This window comes from Eschrichtius robustus, chromosome 6 (genome assembly GCF_028021215.1).
Source record: "Eschrichtius robustus isolate mEscRob2 chromosome 6, mEscRob2.pri, whole genome shotgun sequence".
Taxonomy (NCBI): domain Eukaryota; kingdom Metazoa; phylum Chordata; class Mammalia; order Artiodactyla; family Eschrichtiidae; genus Eschrichtius; species Eschrichtius robustus.
Window position 1 is genome coordinate 75,773,878 of NC_090829.1, and position 12,726 is coordinate 75,786,603.

General features: G+C 35.9%; 1 protein-coding gene across 3 annotated transcripts in view; it reads left to right on the forward strand.

The window, feature by feature from the left end:
* Positions 1 to 12,726, forward strand: part of ZNF148 (zinc finger protein 148) — a 122,148-nt gene that overhangs the window by 84,993 nt on the left and 24,429 nt on the right. For all 3 annotated transcript variants that reach the window (XM_068546577.1, XM_068546579.1, XM_068546578.1), the window contains 2 exons: positions 389 to 512; positions 1,726 to 1,809. In XM_068546577.1, the coding sequence (XP_068402678.1) occupies positions 389 to 512; positions 1,726 to 1,809 (208 nt within the window). The remainder of the gene's footprint in view (positions 1 to 388; positions 513 to 1,725; positions 1,810 to 12,726) is intronic.

The window sequence follows — 12,726 nt, forward strand, 5'->3', positions numbered from 1 at the left end:
ATTTACGCCATGTCTAAAACAAGACTTTTGCCCTGCATATGTGATATTTTGAAATTGAAAATAAAGCTATACTCACCCTAGCAGAGAACACTTAGGGACTCTACTAGACATCAGGTTTGGAGAGGAGGGGGCAGAGTGCTGAGATCTTACCTAACCAGCTTCCAAGGTTTTATTAGTGATTTTTACCCATACTGAGTCACATTGTACTTTCTTAAAATGAATGGTAACATTATTCTGATAGCCCTCTCAAGATTATTTAGGAAAAAATATTTCATAATTTCTGGTGACCATTGTCTGCATTAAAAGGCATTATCTGTTTTATAAATTAGTATTACGTTTTAAAAATTTCTTTCTTTTGTTTCGCCTTTTTTTTTTTTTTTTAAACCAGATCCTTACAATAAATGAGGATGGATCACTTGGTTTGAAAAGCCCTAAATCTCACGTTTGTGAGCACTGCAATGCTGCCTTTAGAACGAACTATCACTTACAGAGACATGTCTTCATTCATACAGGTATTTCTTGAATTAAAGTGGGCTTATGGCCATTAAAATTATTATCTTTGCTATTTTCATCTTCTTGTAAATGTCATTCATTTCTAAGACTTTAGGTAACCTGGCATTTCAAATCAGAGAATTCATAGACCAGGATGTAAGAAGGAAAGCAGGAAAAACTTTAAATGACAAAACAATTAGCATGGATGTGCAAAATTGGTCTTAATTGGATATTTATCTGGCTTAATGTGTTCTTTTTAGCTAGAGAAACAGTTAAAGAATGAACTATTAAAAGCCTGTCAACATTTATTTTTCTATGTAAGATGTCCAGATGGAGTTTGAAATATGAATTTGGGAATCAAATATAAAAAATAAGAACATGAAGTTGTGGAGATCAGAACTAAAGACTGATCACAGATCTTTGGGGAAAGATTACTAGACATGTACGTTGTTGAGTTAAGGGGTGGGGAGGGAGACAGAGTAATAAGGTAGATTTGATGAACTGATAAAATACAGTGTCCCAGAAGCCAAAAGAGGAGAGAATTCCAAGGAGGGTAGGATCAACCACAGCACAACCTTCTGAGACGATAGAGAGAGACAGAGAGCTGAGAACAAACCATTAGAATAAATAGCAGGGAGATCATGAGTAGCTTTTCAGAAAGCAGAGCATAAGGGTTAAAGGACAAGTGGGTGGTGAAGAATTTGAGACATAGGGTAGACTACTGAAAGGAAAGGCTCCAACAGAGAGGGAACGTTTGAAGAGACAGGATTATTTTTTTTTAAAGGGGATGTTTAGAAAGTTCTGAAGGTTCTGGAGAAAATAAGTGAAAGGGCATAAAGTGGTGGTTAGCCAGGGAGAACAAGGTGGGTGGATCTTCCTCCAGATAAAAAGAAGAGATGTTTAAGACACACTTGGTAACCTGTAGAGTCCTTTCTAGCCTTGTGATTTTTAAATTCTATTTTAAATTGCTTTATTTATTTACTTCTTTTTCCCTTGAAAGATATAAATGAGATTTAATCTCATTTTTGTGAGGTTGTGAGAATGTGAATTTTTAAATCTTGGGGAGGAAATTGAGAGGAAATAAAATTCTGTTAATGAATAGTATAAAAACTTTGTGTGGATAATTTGGAATTTCCAGAATTTGGGCTTCTAAGATTTCTCTTTCCTCAGAAATAGTAACTATAAACTGTGTTTTATCCAGTAACTAATTTGTGGATGTGAAATTATTTTAAGGTGAAAAACCATTTCAATGTAGTCAATGTGACATGCGTTTCATACAGAAGTACCTGCTACAGAGACATGAGAAGATTCATACTGGTGAGTGTTGCCTCCCTTACTAGGGTCATTAAAATTACCATTTCAAATATAGGGAAGAATTTTTAATAAGGAGCAACAACTGGTTGCAACTTTTGTCAGTTTTGTTTCTTAAGAGTATTTATCACAGCTTATCTTTTTTCTTCCTTCAGTAAATCAATGTTAACTGTTAAGACTTGGCTTAACGTCTGAGCCTAATAAATTACTTTGAAATAGAGTTTCATAATAGCTTAAAATATGTTTAAAGTGACAAATGGAAAGAAGTTTTTGTGAAATAGCTGTTTCCTTAGATGTTTAACAAGTTTAGAGTAGGTAAAATTATCATTTGCAGTAATTAGCCAGGGGGATGAAGCAAAGTGCCTGAGTCCTAAAATAGCGATACCACTTTTTCCCCCTTACAGTTTCATGTATATAGCTTACTATATCAAGAGAGTTATAATCTTATAAATTGTAAACTTCCAGTTTTTCAGTCAAGTTGTTAAGGATTTAGAAACAAATATTTTGGAAGATCACTATAAAGGAACCCATACCTTTAAAAGTTGAGCCTCATTTTAGAGCAAACGTTTATTTGCATTTATTCTTTTTTTTTTGACGAACGTAAAACCGAGTTTTATATGTAACCTTGATCTAGTAAACTGTCGACTTTTGACATCTCTTAAGCACGATGAAAAGTGTTTCTTTAGAATGTATTTCCAGTATTTTGCCTTTTTGTGATGGAATAAAAGAGTTGGTAAATTTGTATAACTTTGGTTCTTACATTTAAATAGAATTGAAAATGATGGTGATAATATATGAATATTGAAAATATTAAGGTTCTTCATATATCTCTATATTAAGTAGTCAAGCAAGTACCTGCCCAGTGTTGTTATTTAGATGTGTTCTCATGGTGCCTGCAGTACCTGTGAAAGGGGATCCTTGGACAGTTTGTCATATAGAAGAAGCAAGCTTTTCTGCCTAATAACTTTCCTTAGCTTTATTGGCCCCTAACAAACATGCACATGGCTAGTGTCCTAAATAAAACTTCAGCTGTGCAGCACATCTGTATGCTTTGATGTTCTACTTTTCAAAGATCATTATGCACACCACCCATTTCAGTTTCTTAAGTAAACATTTTCCACCATTTCTAGATGGGAGAATACGAGGCACTTGGGAGGAAGAACAACGGTATTGATTTTTTTAAGTCCTGTTATACTTTTTTTTTTTTTTTTTAATATTCTATTTTTTTTTTTTTGGCTGTGTTGGGTCTTAGCTGTGGCATGCGGGATCTTCGCTGAGGCATGTGACCTCTTCCTTTTGGCACACAGGCTTCTTTCTAGTTGTGGCATGAGCGCTTAGTTGCCCCGTGGCACGTGGGATCTTAGTTCCCTGATCAGGGATCGAACCCGCGTCCCCTGCATTGGAAGGTGGATTCTTTACCACTGGACCACCAGGGAAGTCCCAACTTTACTGATTTTTTTGTGACTTATAGGTAAATTTAAAGTTTATACAATAATAAAAACCCATTCAGATAATGATAAATGAAAATGGTTAAATGTTTTGTATTTTTGTTTGTTTGTTTTGTTTTGTATGTTTTTAATACCTATTAGATTTTGATGATTTAATCACTCATTCAACAGAAATTTACTGAGCTGGCAGTATTTTTCATGTACCAGAAGTAGATAATAAAAGGAAGTTTCCTTGGAGTTTACCTTTTTAAAAAAAATTTTTATTGGAGTATAGTTGATTTACAATGTTGTGTTAGTTTCAGGTGTACAACAAAGTGAATCAGTTATACATATACATATATCCACTCTTTTTTTAGATTCTTTTCCCATATAGGCCATTACAAAGTACTGAGTAGAGTTCCCTGTGCTATACAGTAGGTTTTTATTAGTTATCTATTTTATATATAGTAGTGTGTTTATGTCAATCCCAGTCTCCCAATTTATCCACTGCCCCCGCCCCCCACCAAATCCCCTGGTAACCATAAGTTTCTTTTCTACATCTGTGACTCTACTTCTGTTTTGTAAATAAGTTCATTTGTACCCCTCTTTTTAGATTGCACACATAAGCAATATCATATGATATTTGTCTTTATGTGTCTGACTTACTTCACTCAGTATGACAGGCTCTGGGTCCATCCATGTTGGTGCAAATGGCATTATTTTGTTCTTTTTTATGGCTGAGTAATATTCCATTGTATGTATGTACCACATCTTCTTTATCCATTCCTCTGTTGATGGACATTTAGGTTTCTTCCATGACCTGGCTATTGTAAATAGTGCTGCAGTGAACATTGGGGTGCATGTATCTTTTCGAACTATGATTTTTCTCTGGGTATACACCTAGTAGTGGGATTGCTGGGTCTTATGGTAGTTCTATTTTCAGTTTTTTAAGGAACCTCCATACTGTTCTCCGTAGTGGCTACACCAATTTACATTCCCACCAACAGTGTAAGAGGGTTCCCTTTTCTCCACACCCTCGCCAGCATTTATTGTTTGTAGATTTTTGATGACGACCATTCTGACTGGTGTGAGGTGGTACCTCATTGTAGTTTTGATTTGCATTTCTCTAATAATTAGTGATGTTGGAATTTACATTTTAATGGGAGAGATACACATATAAACAAGCCGAGTGTAGTAAGTGTTGTAGAGTTTTATACAAAATGCTCTTGTACCCTGAAGAAGAGCCAGATGTGCAGTCTTTTGAAGACTACATAGTGCAGGCAACAGAGAAAAACTGTAGGAGGCTCAGTTGAGGGGTGGGGGGAGACAGAGAGAGAAAGAATGTGTGTCTGAGTCTGAAAAAAGATTTTCAGAACAATACTTAACTTATTGTGCTCTGCTGTTTTCTATTCAGTTCTAGTAGTAAATTCTTTTTTACAGTGCTGGTCACAATTTTGTAATATCAGTTTGGAAAAATAATTGTGCTACGCCATGGGGTATCTGGGATTTCAACAGGTTATATTGGGTAGTTAATGTTTATTGAGAATTTACTAAAACCGGATACAGTGCTAAATGTTTTGTTAAATGTCTCATTTAGTTCTCATTAATCTTGAAAAGGAGGCGCTATTACTATCCCCAGTTTTTAGATGAAGAAGCAGTAGGACGCACACAGAAGTTAAGAAACTTACCGAAATTTGTATAACCTAGTATATGGTGGAGCCAAGATTCCAGCTCAAGTCTCTGCGACTCCAGACCACACAATGTGAAATCGCTAACTATGAAGACTGGGACTAGAAGCAGAACAATATCGTTTGCCTTTTTGAGTTTTTCTTGCTCTACCAATAAGCCAGTTATGGCTTAGCCTTCCTTGTGGGTTTAGTAACATCTAAAAGGGATGGAAGCAAAGGCTGGAGTTCTCATGTTATGGAGAAGATAGGGAATTGAGAGGAATCAGGGCAAACCAGTCACTAGGGTTCCTTAACAGAGAAGTTTCTTTTGAAGAGAAATGTAGTTTTGCTTCATTGTCCCCAGCCCCTCACCTCCCAGATGGAACTGATACAAAGGAAATAGATTTTCCTTCTTTACTTCATTGTTCTTGATTCTTTTTATAGACTCTTTCTGAAGATAGTAAGATATTTTTGTCTTATCAAGTTGCTTACAAGCTGTACTGAGCTGGGGATATATATTTAGAACCACGTATACATTCTCCATCATTTATTATTTTGTCCTTTTGTCTTTCTTTCATGTTTTAAATGGCTTTTATTTTTGGAGGGGAATAGTGCCCTAAAGTTTGCCCATGTCAAGGCTTTCTCTCTCTGTAGGCTCTTCGTTTAGAAGAATGCATTGAAATAGTTATGGCAGTAAAAATGTTTTGCATATGTTGTTTATCCATTTTTCTTTTCTTTTTTTTTTTAGGCAAAACAATATATTTTTTTAATGTTTATTTTTAATTTATTTATTTTTCTTATTAGTCATCCATTTTATACACATCAGTATATACATGTCACTCCCAAACTCCCAATTCATCATACCACCACCCCCACGCCCCTGCCGCTTTCCCCCCTTAGTGTCCATATGTTTTTTTCTCTACCTCTGTGTCTCAATTTCTGCTTGGCAAACCAGTTCATCTGTACCATTTTTCTAAGTTCCACATATATGCATTAATATACGATATTTGTTTTTCTCTTTCTGACTTACTTCACTCTGTATGACAGTTTCGATCCATCCACGTCTCTACAAATGACCCAATTTCGTTCCTTTTTATGGCTGAGTAATATTCCATTGTATATATGTACCAAATCTTCTTTATCCATTCGTCTGTCGATGGGGCATTTAGGTTGCTTCCATGACCTGGCTATTGTAAATAGTGCTGCAGTGAACATTGAAGTGCATGTGTCTTTTTGAATTATGGTTTTCTCAGGGTATATGCCCAGTAGTGGGATTGCTGGGTCATATGGTAATTCTATTTTTGGTTCTTTAAGGAACCTCCATACTGTTCTCCATAGTGGCTGTATCAATTTACATTCCCACCAACGGTGCAAGAGGGTTCCCTTTTCTCCACACCCTCTCCAGCATTTGTTGTTTGTAGATTTTCTGATGATGCCCATTCTAACTGGTGTGAGGTGATACCTCAGTGTACTTTTGATTTGCATTTCTCTAATAATTAGTGCTGTTGAGCAGCTTTTCATGTGCTTCTTGGCCATCTGTTTGTCTTCTTTGGAGAAATGTCTATTTAGGTCTTCTGCCCATTTTTGGATTGGGTTGTTTGTTTTTTTAATATTGAGCTGCATGAGCTGTTTATATATTTTGGAGATTAATCCTTTGTCCGATGGTTCATTTGCAAATATTTTCTCCCATTTTGAGGGTTGTCTTTACAGCTTATTTATGGTTTCCTTTGCTTTGCAAAAGCTTTTAAGTTTCATTAGGTCCCATTTGTTTATTTTTTATTTTATTTCCATTACTCTAGGAGATAGATCAAAAAAAATCTTGCTGTGATTTATGTCAAAGAGTGTTCTTCCTATGTTTTCCTCTAAGAGTTTAATAGTGCCCGGTCTTACATTTAGGTCTCTAATCCATTTTGAGTTAATTTTTGTGTATGGTGTTAAGGAGTGTTCTAATTTCATTCTTTTACGTGTAGCTGTCCAGTTTTCCCAGCACCACTTATTGAAGAGACTGTCTTTTCTCCATTGTATATCCTTGCCTCCTTTGTCATAGATTAGTTGACCATAGGTGCGTGGGTTTATCTCTGGGCTTTCTATCTTGTTCCATTGATCTATATTTTTGTCTTTGTGCCGGTACCATATTGTCTTCATTACTATAGCTTTGTAGTATAGTCTGAAGTCAGGGAGTCTGATTCCTCCAGCTCCGTTTTTTTCCCTCAAGATTGCTTTGGCTATTCGGGGTCTTTTGTGTCTCCATACAAATTTTAAGACTTTTTGTTCTAGTTCTGTGAAAAATGCCATTGGTAATTTGATAGGGATTGCATTGAATCTGTAGATTGCTTTGGGTAGTAGAGTCATTTTCACAATATTGATTCTTCCAATCCAAGAACATGGTATATCTGTCCATCTGTTTGTGTCATCTTTAATTTCTTTCATCAGTGTCTTATAGTTTTCTGCATACAGGTCTTTTGTCTCCCTAGGTAGGTATATTCCTAGGTATTTTATTCTTTTTGTTGCAGTGGTAAATGGGAGTGTTTCCTTAATTTCTCTTTCAGATTTTTCATCATTAGTGTATAGGAATGCAAGAGATTTCTGTGCATTAATTTTGTATCCTGCAGCTTTACCAAATTCATTGGTTAGCTCTAGTAGTTTTCTGGTGGCATCTTTAGGATTCTCTGTGTATAGTATCATGTCATCTGCAAACAGTGACAGTTTGACTTCTTCTTTTCCAATTTGTATTCCTTTTATTTCTTTTTCTTCTCTGATTGCCATGGCTAAGACTTCCAAAACTATGTTGAATAATAGTGGTGAGAGTGGATATCCTTGTCATGTTCCTGATCTTAGAGGAAATGCTTTCAGTTTTTCACCATTGAGAATGATGTTTGCTGTGCATTTGTCATATATGGCCTTTATTATGTTGAGGTAGGTTCCCTCCATGCCCACTTTCTGGAGAGTTTTTATCATAAATGGGTGTTGAATTTTGTCAGAAGCTTTTTCTGCATCTATTGAGATGATCATATGGTTTTTATTCTTCAATTTGTTAATATGATGTATCACATTGATTGATTTGCGTATATTGAAGAATCCTTGCATCCCTGGGGTAAATCCCACTTGATCATGGTGTATGATCCTTTTAATGTGTTGTTGGACTCTGTTTGCTAGTATTTTGTTGAGAATCTTTGCATCTATATTCATCAGTGATATTGGTCTGTCATTTTCTTTCTTTGTAGTATCTTTGTCTGGCTTTGGTATCAGGGTGATGGTGGCCTCATAGAGTGAGTTTGGGAGTGTTCCTTCCTCTGCAATTTTTTGGAAGAGTTTGAGAAGGATGGGTGTTAGCTCTTCTCTAAATGTTTGATAGAATTCACCTGTGAAGCCATCTGGTCCTGGACTTTTGTTTGTTGGAAGATTTTTAATCACAATTTCATTACTTGTGATTGGTCTGTTCATATTTTCTATTTCTTCCTGGTTCAGTCTAGGAAGGTTATACCTTTCTAAGAATTTCTCCATTTTTTCCAGGTTGTCCATTTTATTGGCATAGAGTTGCTTGTAGTAGTCTCTTAGGATGCTTTGTATTTCTGCAGTGTCTGTTGTAACTTCTCCTTTTTCATTTCTAATTTTATTGATTTGAGTCCTCTCTTTTTCTTGATGAGTCTGGCTAAAGGTTTATCAATTTGTTTATCTTCTCAAAGAACCAGCTTTTAGTTTTATTGATCTTTGCTATTGTTTTCTTTGTTTCTGTTTCATTTATTTCTGCTCTGATCTTTATGATTTCTTTCCTTCTGCTAACTTTGGGTTTTGTTTGTTCTTCTTACTCTAGTTCCTTTAAGTGTAACGTTAGATTGTTTATTTGAGATGTTTCTTGTTTCTTGAGGTAGGCTTGTATTGCTATAAACTTCCCTCTTAGAACTGCTTTTGCTGCATCCCATAGGTTTTGGATCGTCGTGTTTTCATTGTCATTTGTCTCTAGGTATTTTTTGATTTCCTCTTTGATTTCTTCAGTGATCTCTTGGTTATTTAGTATTGTTTAGCCTCCATGTGTTTGTGTATTTTACGTTGTTTTCCCTGTAATTGATTTCTAATTTCATAGCGTTTTGGTCAGAAAAGATACTTGATACGATTTCAATTTTCTTAAATGTACTGCGGCTTGATTTGTGACCCAAGATGTGATCTATCCTGGAGAATGTTCTGTGCACACTTCCGAAGAAAGTGTAATCTGCTCTTTTTGGATGGAATGTCCTATAAATATCAATTAAATCTATCTGGTCTATTGTGTCATTTAAAGCTTGTGTTTCCTTATTAATTTTCTGTTTGGAGGATCTTTCCATTGGTGTAAGTGAGGTGTTAAAGTCCCCCACTATGATTGTGTTGCTGTCGATTTCCTCTTTTAGCGCTGTTAGCGGTTGCCTTATGTATTGAGGTGCTCCTGTGTTGGGTGCATATATATTTATAATTGTTATATCTTCTTCTTGGATTGATCCATTGATCTATACGTAGTGTCCTTCATTTTCTCTTGAAACATTCTTTATTTTAAAGTCTATATTTTATCTCATATGAGTATTGCTACTCCAGCTTTCTTTGGATTTCCATTTGCATGGAGTATCTTTTTCCCTCCCCTCACTTTCAGTCTGTATGTGTCCCTAGGTCTGAAGTGGGTCCGTTGTAGACAGTATATTGTATCCATTCAGCAAGCCTGTGTCTTTTGGTTGGAGCATTTAATCCATTCACGTTTAAGGTAATTATCGATATGTATGTTCCTATGACCATTTTCTTAATTGTTTTGGGTTTGTTTCTGTAGGTCCTTTTCTTCTCTTGTGTTTCCCACTTAGAGAAGTTCCTTTAGCATTTGTTGTAGAGCTGGTTTGGTGGTGCTGAATTCTCTTAGCTTTTGCTTGTCTGTAAAGCTTTTGATTTCTCCATCAAATCTAAATGAGATCCTTGCCGGGTAGAGTAATCTTGGTTGTAGGTTCTTCCCTTTCATCACTTTAAGTATATCATGCCACTCCCTTCTGGCTTGCAGAGTTTCTGCTGAGAAATCAGCTGTTAACCTTATGGGAGTTCCCTTGTATGTTATTTGTTGTTTTTCCCTTGCTGCTTTCAATAATTTTTCTTTGTCTTTAATTTTTGCCACTTTGATTACTATGTCTCGGCGTGTTTCTCCTTGGGTTTATCCTGTATGGGACTCTCTGCGCTTCCTGGACTTGGGTGGCTATTTCCTTTCCCATGTTAGGGAAGTTTTCGACTATAATCTCTTCAAATATTTTCTCTGGTCCTTTCTCTCTCTCTTCTCCTTCTGGGACCCCTATAATGCGAATGTTGTTGCATTTAATGTTGTCCCAGAGGTCTCTTAGGCTGTCTTCATTTCTTTTCATTCTTTTTTCTTTAGTCTGTTCCGCAGCAGTGAATTCCACCATTCTGTCTTCCAGGTCACTTATCCATTCTTCTGCCTCAGTTATTCTGCTATTGATTCCTTTTAGTGTATTTTTCATTTCAGTTATTGTATTTTTCATCTCTGTTTGTTTGTTCTAGATCTTTGTTAAACATTTCTTGCATCTTCTCGATCTTTGCCTCCATTCTTTTTCCGAGGTCCTGGATCATCTTCACTATCATTATTCTGAATTCTTTTTCTGGACGATTGCCTATCTCCATTTCATTTAGTTGTTTTTCTGGGGTTTTATGTTGTTCCTTCCTCTGGTACATAGCCCTCTGCCTTTTCATCTTGTCTATCTTTCTGTGAATGTGGTTTTTGAACCCTATCCGTTTTTAAATTGTCAAGAAAGTAATAAGTCACCTATCAACTGAACCTCAAAGGTTGTTTGGTGAGAAGAACTACCAGTTTTTACAGGCTCTGTTTTCCTTGTAGCCTCCCTCATCCTTTTGGGTCTCATTATACTGTCACCTTCAGTCTCCCAGCCCCCAAACCTGTTGTCTTTTCCATTTGCAACATGGTTAAAAATCATTACCTGCTTGGCTGCTCTTGTTACCAGTAAAGAAATCTTATGTGGCTTTTAAAAACCAGGAACCTAGCTTGATTTGGTTTTCAAATCAATAAATTTTAAACTCAGCCTGGACAGGTTATTACTTAATTGCTTGGGCTAGCCTATGAAATACCATTTTAGGGGAGAGTACCAAGGCTGATCCCTGAACTTCTGGTTAAAGCTTTGTTCCTTTAGCCTAAGGCACTGAAACTGTCAAAATGCAGATATCCTTGGGACTGCTGTTTTGGGCAATTATGGGAGATTTATATCTTTTGTGAATGTATTATAGATCCTTTACTGAGAGTATGTTTTGGGGATATGGGAGAGAAGGTGAGGACTTGAAGCCAGGCTTGCAGATAATCCTAATTGATCATTTTGGTTACAGTCAGAATTACTGGTAAGGTATACAGCTAAGGTTAAACATTTGTCACTGGCAGATTTACTATGTGATCAGGTACCTTTATCTAAGGTGCCTTTTCTTAGCATTTTTTAATGCATGTGTAAAATAAATGTTAGAATGACATATCTCCAGTTGCATGTTCTTTTCTAGTCATTTTGTCACCACTTTAAGGAAATGGCATCTTATTGCCATGGGTAGGGTGTGTTGGTTTGAGGAGTAAAGTACTTAAGTACAGTTTTCAGTATTTTAATTTTATATTAATTTTATGAATTCCTTTAAATAGTAAGCCACAGAATACTTATTCTAATATTCTGACTGTTACAGCAAATTATGGCTTTTTTTTTTTATAGTTGTAGCACTTTTCATAATCTATTTTTATTTCATTAGTAAAAATGTTACAAAATTATTTCCATATATAGGTAAGTTTTTATAAAATGATTTTCTTCCCCAAAATAAAAGGGATTTTGAAAATAAACCAAATCATTCAGAATTATACATATTCATTAGGTTTCTTTTCCCACAAAGTTCTTTTTTAAGGCTTTAGTTCTTGAATATACACAATTCTGTAGATACAAATGTAGCAAGAAACACTGGAAAATCTGTCTTCTAAGTTAGCATTCTTCATGCCTGAAAACACGCACTGATCTTCTTTTCCTCTTGACTATGACTTTTATTCACAACCATGTTAAATAGCTGAATAACAGCATTATTATTTTCTTTTTAAACCAGTTGGGCTAGTGAGGTGGAGTCAGAGAGAATGTTGATTCACCCCTGACTAGGTTTGTTCCGCACTTTGTATTTCCTTCAGTATGGTTCAGTTATTGACAAAAATTAGTTTACCTCTCATTATTTTGAAGCCCTAACTTAGAGTTTATTAACCATAATGGAGAAGTCTTATTAAAAGAAAATGTTACAGACCTAGTTAAACTCTCTTTGTGGAGATGAAGGAACTGTTGGGCTACTGCAGTATGAGCTCCTGGCATTCTGATTGCTGAAGCCAGACAGCACTGGCGTGGGCAGAGCTTGCCAAGAAAGATTAAGCAGGGAAGTACAGATTGCTGTGACTGACATTCTCTGGTTTAACAAAGCTTCCAGAAGCCAGATTTTTTTTTTTTTTTTTGCAAAACTGTTAATAATTCACAATAAAAGATATGATAACATAAAACACATACAAAAAATTTGACTATTTAACAAAATATCCCAGAAAAGATATAAAAGAAATCATACACATACATACATACATACCTATATATAAAACTATACTGTAACTTTTTTTTTTTTTTTAATTTATTTATTTATTTATTTATTTATCCTTGGCTGCGTCGGGTCTCCGTTTCTGCGCGAGGGCTTTCTCCGGCTGCGGCAAGCTGGGGCCACTCTTCATCGCGGTGCGCGGGCCTCTCACTGTCGCGGCCTCTCTTGTTGCGGGGCACAGGCTCCAGACGCGCAGGCTCAGC